This window comes from Hemitrygon akajei, unplaced genomic scaffold (assembly GCF_048418815.1).
Source record: "Hemitrygon akajei unplaced genomic scaffold, sHemAka1.3 Scf000048, whole genome shotgun sequence".
Taxonomy (NCBI): Eukaryota; Metazoa; Chordata; class Chondrichthyes; order Myliobatiformes; family Dasyatidae; genus Hemitrygon; species Hemitrygon akajei.
Window position 1 is genome coordinate 2,802,766 of NW_027331934.1, and position 21,400 is coordinate 2,824,165.

The following is a 21,400-nucleotide window of genomic DNA, read 5'->3' on the forward strand; positions in this document are numbered from 1 at the left end:
ACCAGTGATGCTTTACTCCAGGATCCCCACAGTGATGTGAAATGTTTGAAATGTATGCCACTGAAAAGTGATCAGGGAAAATGTATCCTGGGATATCAGTGGAGTCCAGTTGGAAAATAACACCTCGCCTTTAGACGTTAAGGAACAGATGGGTAGTATATTGACAGACACACACAAAATGCTGGTGGAACACAGCAGCCCAGGGAGCATCTATAGGAGAAGCACTGTCGATGTTTCGGGACGAGACTCTTCGTCAGGACTAACTGAAAGGAGAAATACTAAGAGATTTGAAAGTAGTAGGGGGAGGGTGAAATGTGAAATGATAGGAGAAGACCGGAGGTGGTGGGACAAAGCTAAGAGCTGGAAAGGTGATTGGTGAAAGTGATACAGAGCTGGAGAAGGGAAAGGATCATGGGAAAGGAGGCCTCGCGAGTAAGAAAAGGGGGTGGGAGCACCAGAGGGAGATGGAGAGCAGGAAGAGTGATGGGCAAAGAGAGAGAGAAAAAAACAAACAGCTAAATATATCAGGGATGGGGTAAGAAGGGGAGGAGCGGCATTAACGGAAGTTAGAGAAGTCAATCTTCGTGCCAACAGGTTGGAGGCTACCCAGCCGGTAGATAAGGTGTTGTTCCTCCAACCTGAGTGTGGCTTCATCTTGACGGTAGAGGAGGCCATGGATAGACGTATCAGAATGGGAATGGGACGTGGAATTAAAATGTGTGGCCACTGGGAGATCCTGCTTTCTCTGAACACCTACGCTCGGTCCGTCAGAGAAAGTGGACCCGAACCGCGGTGAAGGTTGAAGGAAACGGAAGATGGGTTCACGCTACAAGGTGCAAAAGGCACCAGGAGTTGGAAGACAAGAAAGCATGAAGCTGACAAGCCAGATGCTTTTATGGGGACTGATACCGCGGGGAGTCAGTGTGGCCTTGTCCAGAAATACCTCTTTGTCTTTATGTCACACTTATGCCAGTCATTAAGGTGAAGAGTTGGACACTTGTTGAGTGTGTGCAAAAATACACGAAAGCATGAAGCTGACAAGCCAGATGCTTTTGATAGATAGATAGATAGATAGATAGATAGATAGATAGATAGATAGATAGATAGATAGATAGATAGATAGATAGATAGATAGATAGATAGATAGATAGATAGATAGATAGATAGATAGATACTTTATTCATCCCCATGGGGAAATTCAACTTTTTTCCAATGTCCCATACACTTGTTGTAACAAAACTAATTACATACAATACTTAACTCAGTAAAAAAAAAATATGATATGCATCTAAACCACTATCTCAAAAAGCATTAATAATAGCTTTTAAAAAGTTCTTAAGTCCTGGCAGTTGAATTGTAAAGCCTAATGGCATTGGGGAGTATTGACCTCTTCATCCTGTCTGAGGAGCATTGCATCGATAGTAACCTGTCGCTGAAACTGCTTCTGGATGGGTGTGTGTTCAGATACATCCGCATGTCGCCCAGGTAATGTCCCTGGAATGGGTCCCCATGAGCGGAAGCGAAATGATTTCTGTGCAACGTGTGAACCTATTTAACACATCCTGTTCCATCTTCAGAACGAGAGAATGACTGTGATGGCAGTGAAGGGGATTGTGGATGTATCTGTTTCAAAGGATGGTACCTCCTTACCCCGACGGAGGGAAAAGGGATGCCCTCCGAGTTAGTAAATGCACAGAAAACTGTAAATGGGATTTGTTATTGTAATATGGCGGGGGAAATGGGACATTTTTGGGTAATAGCTCTTGAACTGAACGGAGGATGGGTCCTCCTCGGCATACTCCTAATGGAATTTACTGTGTATGTGGAGGAAAAGCTTTTCCTTGGCATCCAGGGCCGCCAGGCGAAAGTGGGAATGTTTCCCCAGGAAATTGGACGGGCTGCTGTAATCTGGTCTATATATTGCCTTCCATGCATCCTATAAAAGATATATCGCAACATCCTTTATGAAGGCGAAGTAAACGAGGGATAAGTGAAAGTGAAAGGTTTTGGATGATAGCATTTCCCTCATATGGTGTGGCCCGAAATTCGCGAGAATTTATTAATATGGCAACCGCTCTAACGAAATTGGCCAATGACACTGCCGATGCCCCTGACTGACGTGCAGACGCAACTGAAAGACCTAACAACAGAGGTAGTTTCCCTTAGAATGGTAGCCTTGCAAAATAGAATGGCCCTGGACCTGCTCTGAGCCGAAAAAGGAGAGGCATGCGCCGTGGTAGGGCAGGAATGTTGGGAATGTTGTATGTATATTCCCGATGCCTCATGAAACATAACTGACCTCAGTCAACACATAAGGAAAAAGATTGAGTAGATTAGGAAGATAGGGAAACAGTTTAAGAATTTTGGTTCAGGTATGAAATGGTGGGAAATAATAGAGGGATGGTTTTCTGGCTGGGGAAGCTGGATTACCCATGGGATAATTATAGTGGTAATAACATGTGCTTTAGGATGCTGGGCATGAGGAGCATTACGATTGTATTGTGACCAGTTAATGAAAAGAGCCTATGATACCTCAAAGGATTAAGCGAAACTTTTGGGCAAAGGAGATACATCCAGGCAAAGAAGTACCTTTTCCGGAGGGATATGAACTCCCTATGAGAAAGAGGAGGAAATACCTCATGAGGAGTGTTGCTCTGAAAGGATCAACAACGAGGGAATTTGTGGAAGAATTTAAGACTCTTTGGATATGTAGGGGTTAATCTAATCACTTGTGAATTCTCTTAAAATTTATCTAAGTTCCTTACAGGTCTTGGAATTCAGCTAAAGTCCTTACAAGAAAGATGTTGTGGCCCCGCATTTACATAATGCTCTTGTTTGTTGCAATCTCGTTCTAAGATCAGAGTCACGTTGTTGGTTGAAATCTAGTTCTAAGCTCAAAGTCAAGCAATGCTCTTGTTAAGTGCTTTAAGTCACGTAATCTGCGTCTATTTAATGAAGCGGGTCTGCAAGACAAACAGAACCCCCAAGCACCGCTTTTAGGTAAAGAGGCTCTCCGTGATATCACGTATAAGTAAAGTCCTTTCACCTGAAACAATTCTCTGAGTCCGCTTGATTTGTTCTGTCTGCTGCTCCTGAGATTTATCTGTAAGAAACTACGTCGTATATGTGCACTTTATGTCAACTTGAATTTCTACAGCATATTCTACCTGTTAATATTATTGTATTGCTTTAATATTATTTTATGTGCTGTATGTGATATATGTTCTGTACTTTGCACCTTAGTCCCTGTTTCGTTTAGCTGCATACATGTGTACAGATCAATAAAAATATATCTGACCTTCAGCTTTAAATTGAACTTTAGTGTTGGACAATTTCGATATTTCACTCTGACGCGATCCTTAGACCATAAGACCATCAGCATAATTAGGCCCTTCAGCCCATCGTGTCTGCTTCTCCATTTCATCATGGCTGAATCCGGATCCCACACAACTCTATAAATCTTCCTTTTTATCACATCCTTCGAAGCCCTGGTCTATCAGTAATCGATCAACTTCTGTCTTAAATACATCCACAAAGCCATCAACTCCATTATCCAAACCACTGACAGAAGTTTGTAAAGTAGCGTTCCCAATACTGACCTCTGAGGAACACCACTAATTACAGGCAGCCAGTCACTGCTGCCTTCTGTCCGTCAGCCAGTTCACAATGCATGCTGGTATCTTCCCTGTAACGCCGATGCTTCCTGAAAATTGAAGTCTTCGCAATTGTAACAGACTTTGAATCTATTGGAATGATGAAGCACATTGAGAGTGGCTGATGCTCAAATTGGAGAACGTGCTGATTTACAAAACTATCTGATATGTTTGTAGAGAATTGCTTAATGTAAATAACCCCGGCACTGAGATGGACTCGACATTTGATTTACCTCAGCCCCGAAGGCAGACAGAATATCATACATCCTCTACTTAATTTCGATGTACTCCGACATACACACGTGTACATTGATGAACTGTGGACATTATCTCACGAACAGTGGCCGATCTGCATGGCTGTTGGCGTACTCTCGTTTCGTATCACATACCTGCCAGCGCACATACACTTTGTGGTTCATTACCACACTGCGCGAATTTATCCAATTTACAAAATGTACTTCTCAGGAGTGGGGATCACTGATAGTGTTCAGTGTGCATCACCACTCAAACTTGTAGTCTGACCCCTTCTGAGGCGCCGACGTTGCTCCGCTCAAGCACATTAATCCCCGGTCCCGGCACTGAGCCGGTAACTTTGTATGAATATTGTATGAGATCATGACAAAAAAAAAACATATTTTGTCTCCCTACCTCCAACAGTGCGTGATGCAGGAAGTCCCTTATCACCCATATACTTGTAGATGAAAGGTGTAAGACAATCTTCCACATGGCTCTTTAAACCCTGAATATCGCAGCGAATACTCGGGTCATACTAATCTCTGCTAACGGAAAGAAAACCTCACTGACATCCTCTTCTATTTCATTGGTAATGTCGATTGCCCAGTGAAGGGGCAACTTTGTAAACTTTCCGACGAAGTCTGAGAAGTTTCATCCGAACAAGCGGCTTCGGTCCCCACACCGAAGTAATGTGGAGGCACAGGCGACTCTAAACGCCTAAATATCAGCATTTTCAGTGGTGATGGAGGTGATTTATATCTGCTTGTTTGGAGTAACCATATCATATATAACAGTGACTCTCTACCAGCTATAACAGAATATATCATCAGTGACGTCAGAACGCGTCACTACCCCATTGCCGGGTTGCGGCATCAATTATTTGGTTTCAATGACGTCACATTCAGGAAGGAATCACAGCCTGTAAGGATAGACAGACACTAGCGGGTTGACATTAGACTGGACACATGATGAGAAAGGTTATTGAAGGATTATTCTGTGAAAAGTAAAGGTAAGCGCAGCATCAGTAATGTTATAGTCAGTGGGAATCAGCAGGACGCTGTGTAACAAATGCAGTTACGGAACGGAGCGGGACCTCTTCACTGAGTTACTGTGGGACAACGAAAGGACCCTCCTGGAGCGATGCTCTCCGCGGGCGAGGGGAGCGCTGACGTCACTCCCTCGGGGGTGGGGTGTTCTGTTGTGGAATGTGAATGAAGGAGCTTCATGATCCAGCTGCTCAGTCCATCAGCTGGGGAACAGGTGGCACCGGAGCGGAACATCAACCCTTGTTTGTTCATTGGCTGTACGTAACGTCATTCATTGCACAACCCGCCTACCCGTGACGGAGAATTCGTGTTTCCTATAAATTAGCAGAGTATCGTGGTCCGAGTCATACGCTGATGTGAACTGCACAACGGGAGATAATTCAAGCAATCGAACATGAGTCGACCGGCGATCCTACAGGTGAAAGACGTTTGTTACCCTGTTCTAGCGGTGTTTGGTTTACCCGGTAAGTCGTATTAATACAGTGTCTAACAGCTTTTGGCCTTCTGCAGGACATTGATATTTTTTATGAAGTATGATCAGAAGATGCGCCGCAATGTGTCCATTATACAAGCTGCTCAATAGGCGCTGTATCGTTCCCTGTCCACACGGCCGGTGAGGAGACTTTCCTCTGGACACAGGAGGGCGTCTCCTCATGTCCGGTGCAAAGAAATCGGAGGGATGCCATCGCTGAAATAGCAGTAGTGTTTCGCTCAGGAGCTAATGTAATTTTCATCGTGCATGTCGGAGAGTAAAAGTGTACTCCAACACAAAAAGCGGCCATTCTGCCCGCCATGGCGACCTGAACCTCTGTGGTCCTATCTACCGGCACCTGACTAATATTCCACTACCTCCCTCCCACCTTGGCCCTTTACAAATTTATCTTACGTGGTACAACAGATCCCGCACCGTCCGCTCTGCAGGGAGCTGATTCCACACTCGCAGCAACCTCTGAGTAAATAACCTCTCTCAGATTACCCCCGAAGCGTTTCAACTTTCACGCTAATCCTATGATCGTTCAAAATAGTCTCACACAACCTGAGGGGAAAAGGCTGAAATGCATTTAACCGAGTTATACCCCTAATGGATACAAAGATTTCTCATTCCCGTCAGTATCCTTATAAATATTTTGAACTCTGTCGCGGATTTTGGTATAATTTCCGTACTAAGGTGAGTAGAATTGTAAACAATACTACGAATTCGGCTTCAATTACGTATTGTACAACATCAACTCAATAACTCAATCCCAGTGTTCAAAGTCCTGAATTGTGATGGCCGATGTGCAAAATGATCTCTGTGACACCCGGTTTACCCATTGTTTTACTTTGAATGAATGACGGATCTGTATTTACAGCTCCGTTTCTTTTATGCGGAGCACCTCACCACCTACCATTCACCATGCAATGGTAACCTCGTTTATCCTCCTGCAGGGCAGCACATTACCCAGGCTCCCAGTAAATTACACGTGCTGTTTCTCAACCCGTTTCCAGCTGGTGAAGATCACACTGCGAAATGCCTTTCCGTCCCGCCTGTGCTCACTCTCAGACCACCGTACTAAACAGAAATACATCCGAACATATTTCAGAAATAAGTTGTAAGATTCCCCTGTCTTCCTCCTTTAGTGATGTCTTTACCTGTTGTTGTTTTTCTTTCTGTTGCAGCTAATTTGTTAACAATTATCATTCTGTCCCGAGGAAAATGCGGTCTTTCAAAATGCATCTCTGCCTACATGACGATGATGGCTGTGTCAGATCTATCGGTCATTCTCATCAATGTCCTTTTCTATGAGATTTTAATATTCCGCCTGTCAAGTTCATTTCTGCATTATACGGAAGTCCTTAAAGCCACGATCTACGTGCTGGCGGTCACTCTGGAACTATCACGGTGGTACACGGTGGCCTTCCCCTGTGATCGATATGTTGCCATATGTTGTCAGAAGTTTAAAACAAAATACTGCAGAGTGAAGACAGCCAGAATCCTGGCAGCAGTAATACTGGCGGGGCTTTGTTTGGAGAATATACCCCTCTTGTTTGCATTTCAGCCTCAATGGATAATTGGAAATATTTCGTGGGGTGTCCGCCCGAAATTGGACATCTTCAACTCTCCAACTTTTGCCGCGTTCAGCAGATTCAAATCCTTTCAAAACCTGCTGTGTGCATTTGGTTTAATACTTTTATGTAACGGGATGACGGCCAGGCATATCTTAGTGGCCAGCAAATCCCGGAGGAGCTTCCGAACCCATAAGAGTAAGATTGAACGTGACCCGGAGATGGAGAACAGGAAAAAGAGCATCATATTACTGTTCTGTGTATCGGGCAGCTTCATGCTATTTTGGCTCCCGTCGGCAGTGACCAGTTCTATTGCCAGTCTAACCATGTATTTTGATCGCGACTATAACTCTGCCCAATATATCTCTGCTCAAACTGGGGTTCTGCTCACGAACATGAGTTCCTGTACAAACACGTGCATTTATGCAGCGACCCAAACTAACTTCAGGGCAGAGTTGAAAACGTTGATACTGTCTCCTTGGACGCTTGTCCGGGAATTGATCAGGACAAATGTAAGATCTTCTTTCTCCCCCGAGTAGAACTCAGTTCCAGCTTGCACACGTCTTACAACAGGCAACATTTTGTAAAAGATCCGCGCTTTTAGATTGATAGTAAGATAAATATTCTCATTTAATACATCCCGATGCTGGTAACTGAAAGTGTCTCATTCGTGTCTGATAAGAATTAGCTCATGGTAGAAATAAAATGTATGAATGTGTGGAATGGGCCGGATGGAACACTGTATGGATTAGGACAAGCGTCATTTCAATTTTAAAGAGACCAGACAATTTGCATCCAGCATTGGATCTCTGTAAAGCAGCAGAGAGCGACGGTCAATAACATCCTTATTCCATATTTCCCGACCTGCCAAACTGTATAATGTGAAGCAGCGAAAAAGAGGCGCAAAAAGTTTTCGAATACTGCACAGCCGCGTCCAAAATCCTCAGCAGGAATTGAGGATAGAAAATATTCTTCCTCGATAATTAGTAGAAGAATACAAATTTGGAAACAAGTTACATCCCCTTTCAAAAGATCCTGTGTTAGTTTAGCTTACGTTCTGTCGTTCCATTTATTTCGTGATCGGCAGTGCCACTCAGCTGTACCAGAACCTCCTCAGTTGACCAGCCACCCCTCGGCAATAGAAGGTGATCTTCTATTCCCGATCCTGTATACATTATATTCGATGTTACCCCGCGGTGTGCCTGGTTACGGAAATCAGCCCTTACAGAAGTCAGATATCAATGCCAGATTTGGGAACAGCTTCTTTCCAACTGTGATAAGACTGCTGAACAGATCCTGACCGGGATCTGGGCCGTACCTTCCAAATATCTGGGCCTGACTTGCACTACCTTACTTTCCCTTTTCTGTTTTCTAATTATGATTTATAATTTATTTTTAAATTATATTTATTTCGACTTGTACTTCTCAGGGAGCGCGAAACAAATATCATTGTGATGATTGTACGCACTAGTATCAATTGTCTGGAGACAATAAAGTAATAAAGTCAATAAAGTACTTTCTGTGAAAAATAATAAATAAGCACACGATGTATTGCTTTTCAAATTGATTTTATTAAATCATGTACAGATGACTCACATTCACTTTATAATTAAATCCGAATATGGTTCATATTTTAGGGAGGCAATACTCTCACCAACGCTCCACAGCACGCCCAGCAAACCCATCCCCAAAATGCCGGGACTCCGTGAAAACAGATTTATTCAGGTTATTAACAAGGAATACGAGAAGCTGATTCTCATCTGGTCTAAAGCCGACTGAGCCAAAGCAATCTCGCATTCCCCTTCCACAAGCTTCAACGTCACTCAAACCTGTCGAACTGTCTGCCTGATTTATTCACAGCTCATTGTCATGGAGGATTGAACGTGCCGAAGCGGGCGCCTTCCTGACTGACTCCCATTTGCCTGTGTTTAGACATCAATCCTTCCAAAGCTTTCATAACATGATCTTGTCCAAATGCCAAAGCGACATTCCAATTATATCTGCCTCAACTACTTTTACTGTCATCTCGTTCCGTGCCCACCACAATGAAAATTATGTTACTCAGGAGCCCCTTCAAAACTTCCCTTCTCGCATACAAATATAGCCACTAGTTCTAGAATCCACTCGGTTGGAGAAATGCTTACTATCCGCGCCATGTCGTTTATATAAATCTTTACATATTCGCCCTTCAGCCTCTACCCCAGATCAAAAAAAGTTCCAGACTATCCATACTTCCCGCTTACCTCAAAGTCCAAGTTCCAATTATATAATTGTGAATCCTTTCCGCGTCCTTCAACAACACGTGAGCACTTCCCACTAAACTTCACTCTTCTGCGGATGTCAACGGATCGCGCTCTTTGTTTCCATACGTCACAGGGGCAGGTGTAAACGTACGAACTATTTTTCAGTATCTGTTCGGTTGATGTTATTGATAAAACGAGCTTGTTGCTGCGGATCTGAGTATTGAGAGAGAGCCGCAGAATGTCCTTCCGGGTCAAGCTGCATCTTCAGATTAACCATATCCCTGCTCTTCCTGAGATCTACACTTAAAAGGGGATTATCAGCAGGTGGGGTCCGGCCAGCTCATCGTCCAGAGACATCACTTATGATCCCAACAACAATCCCTGACGTTTGTATTAATAATGTTAATAAATGGATTCATGACACTGACGCTCGGTCTCTCGAATCTCACTTTCCTACGGGGTCACACAGTCCTAAACGTCCATTGATATTATGGAGTTGTTCCGCGACAGTAGGCAAGGCAAGGGGAATAGTATCCTTGCCGGGGATTGGACTATTTTAAATTAATCTGTGTTAATTAGTTTTGGTAGTGCCCGTGTTCTTCGTTGTTTTAATGTCATCATCATGGCTTGATTTTGCGAACGCAGATTTAGGAAGGGGGCTGCCCCCGTCTGCTGCAGGTTCGCTGGTGGCTGACGAGGCCAATACGGGACAGGCAGGCCCGGCCACAGCGGCAGCAAGGGAGATTCTGTTCTGGGTTTGGTGCTGCTGTGTCCCGGTTCCTCCTCCTTCTCCTTTCATCCTCAAGGCCAGCACTGCGTGCGTTCCCGGTGGAGGAGACAGACTGGTGAATGGCTTGTCGCCAGGCCTCGCCATCGGAGGCTAGAGTAGACCACTGGCGATGGTCAATGTGACAGGCACCAAGGGGCTTCTTCAGAGAGTCTTTGTGCCTCTTCTTCGGTGCCCCCTGTCACGGTGGCCAGTGGAGAGTTCGCCATACAGCACAATCTTGGACAGGCGATGATCCTCCATCCGGGAGACGTGCCCGGCCCAGCGCAGCCGCGTCTTCATCAGCCGGGCCTCGATGCTGGTGACCTCCGCCTGTTCGAGGACTTCGATGTTGGTGACGGAGTCACTCCAGTGGATGTCGAGGATGGTGCGGAGGCAGCGCTGGTGGAAACGCTCAAGGAGTCGCGAGTGGTGACGGTAGGTGACCCACGACTCGGAGCCGCACAGGAGGGTGGTCAGTACAACGGCTCTGTACACGCTGATCTTTGTGCCTTTCTTCAGATGCTTGTTGTTCCAGACTCTTTCTCACAGCCTGCCGAAAGCGCTGTTGGCCTTTGCCAGTCTGTTGTCAATCTCTTTGTCGGTCCTGGCATCTGACGAGACGGTGCACCCCAGGTAGCTGAACTGGTGGGCTGTCTTCAGCTCTGCCTCGCTGATGGTGATGCGGGGAGGCTGGTAATCTTCCTGAGGTGCTGGCGGATGAAGAACTTCTGTCTTCTTCAAGCTGGCTTCCAGTCCGAAGGGCTCGGCAGCCTCTGCGAAGCCGGATGTTATACGCTGCAGGGCTGTCTCTGTGTGGGCAACGAGGGCAGCATCGTCGGCGAAGAGGAGCTCTCGGATGAGTTGCTCCAATGTCTTGGTGTGGGACTGCGGTCGCCTCAGATTGAACAGGCTGCCATCGGGGCGGTACCGGATGTAGACACCGTTCCCGTCATCACGGTCTTCCGGGGCCCTTTCGAGCACGATGCTGAAGAAGATGGTGAAGAGAGTCGGCGGGAGGACGCAGCCTTGCTTTACACCGTTGCCTATTGGGAAAGGCTCTGAGAGGTCGTTGTTGTCTCTGACCTGGCCACGCTGATCTTCGTGTGGCTGGATGACAATGCCGAGGAACACTGGTGGGCATCCCAGTCGTTCCATGATTTGCCACAGACCTTCCCTGCTCACAGTGTCGAACGCTTTGGTAATGTCGACAAACGTCACCAGCAATCCCTTGTTCTGTTCCCTACATTTCTCCTGGAACCGCCTGAGGACAAATCCCATGTCCTTGGTGCTCCTATTGACTCTGAAACCACATTGACTCTCTGGCAGATACATGAAGTTAACAGTAAAAACCAACATTTAAACATAATGTATGTACAATTGTACAAGAAAGAACACAATTAGAGCAGAAAAAAAACTCCATGCAACACACACAAAATGCTAGAGGAACTCAGCGGACCAGCCAGCATCTATGGCAAAGAATACAGTCAACATTTCTGGCCAAGTCTGTCTTGGTGAAAGGTCTTGGCCCCTGACTTCGACTTTCCATAGATGTTGCCTGGTCTGCAGCGGTTTGTGTGTGTCGCTTGGATTTCCGGCATCTGCAGATTCTCTCTCGTGTGAAAAATGCTCATGATTGTGAAAACCTGCCAAAGTAGTTATAATGTTGCTGAGCTGCAGTAATCAGGATGATTGGTTCCAAATATGATTGGTTGAAGAGAAGCTGACGTCGTTGAATTTGGAGGTGCCGAAGGTTGTGTGTGTGCGTGTGTGTGTGTGTGTGTGTGTGTGTGTGTGTGTGTGTGTGTGTGTGTGTGTGTGTGTGTGTGTGTGTGTGTGTGTGTGTGTATGTGTGTGTGTGTGTGTGTGTGTGTGTGTGTGTGTGTGTGTGCACTAAGGTTTCTTGAGTCAGGGCGTCAACTGTGTAATTGTAATTGTGGGGAGGTTTGTGCCTGCAATGAAATGCCGATCATTTCAGATTGTTGAAGCAGAAATGCACCACCTGTTTATTGAGAGTCTGCAGCTGACACAGATAGTTTAAAATTGCGTTTCACATGACACTTATATAGAGAGAGGCATTAAATCCGGGGCTGGAAAGTCGGGACGCCCCTGTAACGGAGTCGATATTGTATCTCTTCTCATCGTTGTCTTCTGAGTTATCCAGTTGTGATATAACAGAAGCTAATTTATCGTTCTCGGGAATGTTAAACCGAGACTTTGGAAAAATGGTAATTCGCCTGATAAATGGAACTTACTTTCACAATTCGACTTCCTGTAACCCCAAGGATCATTCTGCTGTTGATTGTGTTGAAGGATGTGTAGTCTTTTACCCAGTACCGTGAGACACTTCTTCTTTCCGGTTGGAGCAGTGAGCTGATTCCAGTTCAAGTTGTGACGAGATCTGATGGATTATTCTAAAGTGGACTGTTCCTTTAAACAGAGAGCGAGGGAGCGAACGGAGCTATTTCAGCAACGGAGAGAGAGAAAGTCTGCGAGTTGCCTTGGAAACTGAAAGGCGGAGCTATATGATGGACAGCTCGTGTTCAGCGCTTGTGAGATATATACAAGGTCGACTGGATTAATACAATGCAACGTAATACAGACAATACAATTCATAATATAAAGAATCCAAACACAAAACTTGTTGAGAGTACAATAGGGAAAATTCAAGAGAGTTTTGAACATATTATCGAGAACTGTGCTGTCAACCCCGGGCCTCCAATGAGTCCCATAAAGGCACTTTCTTGAATTCTTTGGAATGACCCAAGCTCACATATTTACAAAATGAATGTTTATCACAACCAGTAACTACCAAAGAACTGAACGTGGCCATCACTAGATTAAAGGCTGGAAAGTCTCCAGGCTCTGATGGGTTTACCTCAGATTGGTACAAATTGCTGAAGTCACAGTTAGCTCCTTTATTACTTAACACCTTTAATTGGATCTTACAGAGAGGAGAAAGCCCACCTTCCTGGAGAGAGGCGATTATCTCAGTTATTCCTAAAGAGGGTAAAGATAAACTAGAATGTGGTAATTACCGGCCAGTCAGTGTCCTTAATTTCGATTATAAATTATTTACATCTATATTAGCTTGTTGACTGGAAAAGCTTCTATCTGGCCACTTCCACTTAGACTAGACTGGATTCATCTAGCAAAGACAAACTCAGGACAATATAAGGAGAACTTTACACATACTAGAACAGGTTACTAAGAAACGGACAGATACAATGGTAGTGGGATTAGACGCCGAGAAAGCTTTAGATTCATTTAGATGTGTATACCTATATAAAGAGTTCGGAAGATTCGGCTTTCAAGAAAAGTTTACTAAAGTAATACAGACTTTATATGACAGAATTAAGATAAACGGGGACCTCGCTGACTCTTTTATTTTAGAGAGAGGTACTAGACAGTATGTCCAATTTCCCCTCTCCTCTTTGCAATATACCTTGAACCTCTTGCCCAACTAATAAGACAGTGCAAAATTTAAAAAGATATCAAGGTGGCAGGGATTGAACAGAGATGCTCGCAAAGCTATTCGCAGATAATGTCTTAGTTTATTTGAGTGAACCAGAAAAATCATTCATAGGATTGTTTACACTGTTGGATGAGTTCGAGAAAATATCAGGTTATAGAATTAATGTAAAGAAAACGCAGGTTATGTCCTTAGATTATATAGCATCCAAAAAAAAAAGACAACTGCAGAATGCATATGATTTTAAGTGGGAAACTAAATTATTTAGACATTCTGGAATAAACCTGCCAAAAGATCTGTCAATGTTGTCACAGGTAAATCATGGGCCATTAGTTTCAGAGATAAAAGCAGATATACGTAGATGGAATCTTATTCATATTTTAAGTTTAAATTCAAGGATAAGTTTTGTAAAAATGAATATTCTCCCCCTCCGTTACGTTACCTTTTCCGGACATTACCTGTAGAGGTAGATGATAATTAATTTAGGGAATGGGACAAATGGATTTCCCGCGTTATCTGATAAGGAAAGAAACCAAAAATCCGATTTAGCAGCTTACAGTTAGGAAAGGAAAGAGGAGGTGTAGCACTTCCTGCTTGAGAAATTATTATTTTTTTTGCTTCACAGTTAACCCCTCTGTTATATTGGTGTAGTGGGGGATACAAGGCCAGATGGAAGGAAATGGAATTCGGATTGATTGACAGTCTTCCTCTACAGGCCTCAATTGCGGACAAATGATTGATGGCCCGTTTGGGAAAGATGGAAAACAGCTCAATAAATCTCACATTAATAGTATGGCAGAAGGTAATTAATTTATGTGGAATTTACAACGTTGAAATTTTTTAGACGGTGTGCTTATGATACCGAATTCTTGCCCAGCAGAGGAGGTAAATGATTTGAACTATGGATAAAGAAACGTCTTACAACCTAACTCTCATTCACAAATAAAAGTGTATTACAAAGTTTTCAATCCCTGCAGGACAAACATGGCCTAAGAACATAAAAACGTTTTAGGTACCTTCAAGCACGACACTACTTTAACCAGAATTGTAGATATACAGACTTATCAACAGCAGAATTAGAATTGTCCAGAATTTTGAATTCGGCTTACTGCTTAATACCAAGTAAATCAATTTCTCGATATATAATGCCATCTCTCACGCCAAAAATGGAAACACATTGTATATTAAAGAGAAGTGGGAGAAAGAAGCGGGATTGGTACTTTCAAAGGAGATTTGGGGGAAAATATGCAGTTTTCAGTGGTTTTCAACTAACGCTTTGGTTTGGAGAGAACATTGCTGGAAAAATATTATAAGATATTTCAAGACCCCATACCAAGAAAAATATAAAGACACAAACGTGGCGTGTTGGAGAAGTTGTGGATTCAAGGAGGCAAATCATTTTAATATTTTTTTGGGATTGTCCTAAATTAAGTTTATATTGGAAAGGTATTCACAGAACATTATTTAAGGTATTTAAGATACAGATACCTCTGGATTTTGTGACTGTCAATTTGGGGCATGTTTTGTATTTGGAACAGAAGAAAGATATAAAATTGCTGCAGGCCTTGTAAGCGCAAATGGAAAAGATGACTTATTCGTGAAAATTCAAAAAGAAAAAAAAACCAAATTTGGAATAGATGGATTGAATGTATTACCCCAATGCGAGCAGACTTTAGATGACTCTCTTAATGGTTCATGTTGCATTCTTCATCAACATAGTAATAGTGTTAACGTAAGCACCCTTGGTTCGAATGCTTACTGTTTTATTTCTTGAAAACGTGGAATCAACACAAATAAAGAAAAAAAATTCGGGGAAAATGTTAAAATGAAGTAAATAAGTACACAGGAATTGGAAGTATGTTTATGGGTAGGAGCAAACATGAATGCGTTAAGATACAAATACCTACGATGGAAGTTACACAGGGCTATCCACATTATTTTGGACAAAAAAAAATTGGACGAGAAGAGATATATGGAAATTATTATTCAACCACTATTATTACTATTTTTCAACAACTATTAATATTATTTAGTTTAATAATGAGGAATTACAATTGTACATAAAGATCTATTTAATTGCCTAATTTTCTTTAAATATCGTCTCAGTCTGTACTTGCGAATGTATATATATATATATATATATATATATATATAGATTTATACATTTCTAAATGGAAAATGGAAAAGACTTTATACGTAAAAAAAGTTTGTGTAATACTTCTGAATACCTTATCCACATAAAAATAAAATTAAAAAAAAGGAAATGAACTGGAAGCGGTCCCATTGGGAGAAAGATGGTGGGAGTGAATTAGAAGGGTTGGATCCCATTGGGAGTAAATGGGCCGGGATGAGATTTATTGGGAAGTCAGACGATGAGATTGAAACGGAAGGGGTGGGGTCTATTGCGAGTGCGGACAGTGGGTGTGTATCATAAGGGGTGGGTCCCCATTGGCAAGAAAACAGTGGCAGTGAATGGGAAGGGGTGGGGTTCACTGGGAGTGCAGATGGGTGGAGTGAATGGCAAGGGGTGGGGTGTATTGGGAGTGCGGAGAGTGGGTGTGAATCGTAAGAGATGGCTCCCACTGGCAGGCAAACAGTGTGAATGAATGGGAAGGGGTGGGTTTCCGATGGAATGTTCGGACGTTGGGAGCAAATGGGTAGTGATGCGTCCCGTTAGGAATGCGGATGGGTGGAGTGACTCGGACGGGGTGGCGTCTATTGGGAGAGCGGTTGGCCGGTACGAATGGGAAAAGGTGACCTTTGATTGAGAGCAATGTCTGTGTGAGTGGACGGGAAGGGTCAGTGTCCCGTTAGGAGTGCCGACGGTGAGAGAGGACGGCAAGGTGTGGGGTCTCGTTTTTGCAAAATAATCTGCATCTTGGATTTCATCCTGGGCTACTTCTCCACCGTAGAATTTACATGCAATTGTCAACTGCAAGCGTTCTAATATCCACGTGAATTCCCCTGCCCGTTTGTGCCCCTTCCCGCCCTCCCCAGATCCGTTCACCCTGTATCACTCCACGTCTCTCTAACCTCCATGACATAGATTCAATTCTTGTGTGGGATGGGGGATGTCTCTGTGCTACAGTTCCTAACTGAACGTAGCTGATACATCTCACACCACAGAGAACGTTTCTCCGTGGCTAGGCACGAGAGGGCGTGATTGGATAGTGTGGAGGGAGCTTCACTCTCTGTCTGATCCCGGGAGTGTGTGATTGGACGTGTGGAGTGAGTTTCATTCTGTGTGTGACTCCCAGGCAGTGTCATGGGACAGTGTGGCGGGAGATTCACTTTATATGTCTGAGACCAAGAGTATGTGTTGGGACGGTGTGGAGGGAGCTTAACTTTGTGTCTGAACTGGGATTGTGCGATGGGACAATGTGGAGATAGTTTACCTCTGTGTCTGAGACCAGACGTGTTTGTTGGGACCGTGTGGAGGGAGTTTCTCTCTCTGTGTCTGACAACGGGAGTCTGTGATGTGACGTTTTGTAGGGAACTTCACTCTCTGCCTGATCCCGGGAGTGTGTGATTGGACGTGTGGAGTGACTTTCACTCTGTGTGTGACTCCTTGGCTGTGTCATGGGACAGTGTGGAGGGAGATTGTCTCTGTGCCTGACTCCAGGAGAGTGTGATGGGACGGTGTGAAGGGAGAATCACTCTGTGTCTGAACCCGGGATTGTGAAATGGGACGGTATTGAGGCATCTTAACTTTGTGCCTGATCTGGGAGTGTGTGATGGGACAATGTGGAGGTAGTTTCCCTCTGTGTCTCACCCCGGGTGTGTATGTGATGGGATGGTGTGGAGGGAGATTCACTCTGTGTCTGACCCCGGGTGTGTGTGTGACGGTACGGTGTGGAGGGAGATTCACTCTGTGTCTGAGACCATGAGTGTGTGTTGGGATCGTGCAGAGGGAGCTTCTCTCTTTGTGTCTAACAACGGGAGTATGTGCTGGGACGTTGTGGAGGGAGCTTCACTCTCTGTCTGATCCCGGGAGTGTGTGATTGGACGTGTGGAGTGACTTTCACTCTGTGTGTGACTCCCGGGCTGTGTCATGGGACAGTGTGGAGGGAGATTCACTCAATGCCTGACCCCGGGAGTGAGTGTTGGGACGGTGTGGAGGGAGATTCACTCTGTGTCTGAGACCAGGATTGTGTGTTGGGACGGAGTCCAGGGAGCTTCACTCTGTGTCTGAATCTGTGTGTGGGTGATGGGACGGTTTTGGGGGAGCTTAACTTTGTGTCTGATCTAGGAGTGTGTGATGGGACAATGTGGAGATAGTTTCCCTCTGTGTCTGCGACCAGGCGTGTGTGTTGGGAACTTGCGGAGGTAGCTTCTCTCCCTGTGTCTGACAACGGGAGTGTGTGATGGGACGTTGTGGAGGGAGCTTCACTCTGTCTGATCCCGGGAGTGTGTGATTGGACACGTGGGGTGAGTTTCACTCTGTGTGTGACTCCTGGGCTGTGTCATGGGACAGTGTGCATGGAGATTCACTCTGTGCCTGACCCCGGGAGTGTGTGATGGAACGGTGTGGAGGGAGATTCACTCTGTGTCTGACCCCGGGAGTGTGTGATGGGACAGTGTGGAGGGAGATTCACTCTGTGTCTGTCCCCGGGAGTGTGTGATGGGACTGTGTGGAGGGAGTTTCACTCTGTGCCTGATCCCGGGAGTAAGTGATTGAATGTGTGGAGTGAGTTTCACTCTGTGTGTGACTCCCGCGGTGTGTCGTCAGACAGTGTGGAGGGAGATTCACTCTAAGCCTGACCCCGGGAGACTGTGCTGGGACGGTGTGGCGGGAGATTGTCTCTGTGCCTGACTCCAGGAGTGTGTGATGGAACGGTGTGGATGGAGATTCACTCTGTGTCTGAACCCGGGAGTGTGTGATGGGGTGGTGTTGAGGGAGCTTCGCTTTGTGTCTGATCTGGGATTGTGTGATAGGACAATGTGGAGATAGTTTCCCTCTGTGTCTGAGACCAGGCGTGTGTGTTGGGACCGTGCAGAGGGAGCTTCTCTCTCTGTGTCTGACAACGGGAGTGTGTGATGTGACGTTTTGTAGGGAGCTTCACTCTCTGCCTGATCCCGGGAGTGTGTGATTGGACGTGTGGAGTGACTTTCACTCTGTGTGTGACTCCCGGGCTGTGTCATGGGACAGTGTGGAGGGAGATTCATTTTGTGCCGGACCACGGGTGTGTGTGACTGGACGGTGTGGAGGGAGATTCACTCTGTGTCTGAACCCGGGAGTGTGTGATGGGACGGTGTTGAGGTTGTTTCCCTCTGTGTCTGACCCCGGGTGTGTGTGTGACAGGACGGTGCGGAGGGAGATTCACTCTCTGTCTGACGCCGGTTTTCCATCCCCCATCCCTCTCGTACTTGGGACCTCAGTGGACTCACGTCGATTTTATCTGTCTGCGGGGAGCAGGAGCGCGTTAGTTAGCCAGAAAGGGGGTTGGGTGGAGATGAGATCCTGGACACCCAGACTCTGCCAGTCCGACCTCCCTCAGCCTGGAGCTGAGACGCTACTGTGTCAGTGTGAGGAGCTCCGACCCACTGTTGCAGTGCACAGGGTGCGGGGGGCAGCAGAAACCTCAAATAAAACTCGAGTCCGGCACCTGGACAGGAAGTTACAGCGGTTTATTGATTTCATCATGACAAATGTAAATTAAACAATGTGTGAACTGCTGACGTGCGGGAATAAATAAGCGGCTCCCGACTCACTCACAGTCACACACAATTAACTGACCGGCGACAACGAGTGACCGGTTGAATAATCAGTCCCGTTTCTCACCGTCACTCTGCATCGGGGAACCGATGATTATAAAATCACACTTCAGGGCCGTGTCCGGGATCGCTACAGATCCAGGGTCACTGCCGAGGGATTTGTCCATTTAACATCATTATATCGGCCAGACTGCCGAATGCACCGTCCTCAGCAAAGGGAGCAAAAGGATTCTTTCCCGGGATCATCCCCCTCACCCCGGGACACCGGTATACCAGAATGAGCCCCGGACCCCCGGGCTCTTCCTGTCTGGGTAATTCCCCGGGGTGTCACGTGGGAGTCTCGAAACGCACATCCGGCGGAATCTGCCCCGCCGGACAACAGGCGGAAATACGTCACTGCGGGACCGCTCCGAGCGACACTCAGCGCGAGACCTGAGCCGGTTCCATTAAAACCGTTGGGAATCACCACCGGCGCGCGGCCATTAAAGGTAAGGGCGGGAGTTAAAGGGGAGGGCGGGGTATCGGCCAAATGTCCCCATCCTGCGGGCGGGGATGTTCACACATTCAGATGTTCACACGGTCTCCACTGTCAGTCCGGGTCTGAGTTCCTGCAGAGATCCCAGTTCCTTCATCCCGGTCCAACTGAACGGATTCCCCTCCAGCCTGAAACAGATGGGAGAATAAAGATGAAATAACCAGATTACACAACAGTGACAGTAACAGGGGACCGGGGTTAATGTTTCAACAACACTCACAGACAAATATCACCAGAAAACCCGCGGATCCGCTGATATTTTATCACATTGAACATTAACACAAACACTCACTCAATCCGCTCCAGACTCGGAAGGGTCAGTATGAGGCGGCGGAGAGCGGGGACAGATCGGTTTGTCAGAGAGTTTAATCCCAGGTCCAGAACCGTCAGTGATGGGTTTGTACTGAGAGCGGAGACGAGATCCTCGGCACCAGAATCTGTGAGACCGACCATCCTCAGCCTGGAGATGAGAGAGAGTGAGGGTGAAGGACACAGAGAGACAGGAGACGGTACAAATCCCCAGTGTTTATCAGTAACACAATTACTGATCACATTAATGTTCAGTGTCAGACACCCAGTGACTGTAAACACAATCTCCCACAGTCTGGTACTTACACCAGTTTCTGTATTTTACACTCCGGGTTCCTCAGAGCCGCAGACACCAGTTTCACTCCTGAATCCCCCAGTTTATTACCACCCAGGTCCAGCTCCGTCAGTGATGGTTTTGTACTGAGAGCGGAGGCGAGATCCTCGGCACCAGAATCTGTGAGACCGACCATCCTCAGCCTGGAGATGAGAGAGAGTGAGGGTGAAGGACACAGAGAGACAGGAGACGGTACAAATCCCCAGTGTTTATCAGTAACACAATTACTGATTATTTTCCTCAGCACGACTGCGCAAGTCGGCCAGTGAGAACAGCGAGAAGAGTTTAAAAGGAAGACAGATTTACAGAGCGAGCATCAGAGGAGCGGGAGACAGAGTAGGAAGGCTTTGGCTCAACGGGGCTTCGACGATAAAGGGTCGAGGTTATCTGTTTACAATACAGACAGAGAGTATGTGTGTGAGGCTGGTTTTCTGTGCTCGGTGTCAGGTGTGGGAGATCCTGGAGACTCCCAGCCTCCTGGACGGCAACATCTGCACCCGGTGTGTCGAGCTGCAGCTCCTTAGGGACAGAGTTAGGGAACTGGAGTTGCAGCTCGATGACCTTCGTCTGGTCAGGGAGAGTGAGGAGGTGATAGAGAGGAGTTACAGGCAGGTGGTCACACCAGGGCCACGGGAGACCGAGAAAGTGGGTCACAGTCAGGAGAGGGAAGGGCAAGAAGCAGGTACTAGAGAGTACCCCTGTGGCTGTACCCCTTGACAATAAGTACTCCTGTTCGAGTACTGCCGGAGGGGGGTGGCCTATGGGTTGCGGAGCATCAGTGTCAGTGTCTCTGGCACAGAGTCTGGCCCTGTGGCTCAGGAGGGCAGGGAAAGGAAGAGGACGGCAGCAGAGATAGGGGACTATAGTCAGGGGGTCAGACAGTTGATTCTGTGGATGCAAGAAAGAAATTCGGATGCTAGTTTGCCTCATAGGTGCCAAGGTCTGGGATGTTTCTGATCACTTCCAAGATATCCTGCAGTGGGAGGGAGAACAGCCAGAGGTCGTGGTACATCTTGGTACCAGTGACATAGGTAGGAAAAGGGAAGA

General features: G+C 46.0%; 1 protein-coding gene across 1 annotated transcript; it reads right to left on the bottom strand.

The window, feature by feature from the left end:
- Positions 1–19,073: 19,073 nt before the first annotated feature.
- On the bottom strand, positions 19,074–20,850 carry LOC140720959 (ribonuclease inhibitor-like). The gene is made up of 3 exons (XM_073035827.1): positions 20,326–20,850; positions 20,003–20,170; positions 19,074–19,838 (listed from the first exon to the last, which is right to left on the bottom strand). Exons 1-3 carry the CDS (start codon positions 20,487–20,489, stop codon positions 19,748–19,750), a joined length of 423 nt encoding a protein of 140 aa, XP_072891928.1. The 5' UTR covers positions 20,490–20,850; the 3' UTR covers positions 19,074–19,747.
- Positions 20,851–21,400: the final 550 nt, after the last annotated feature.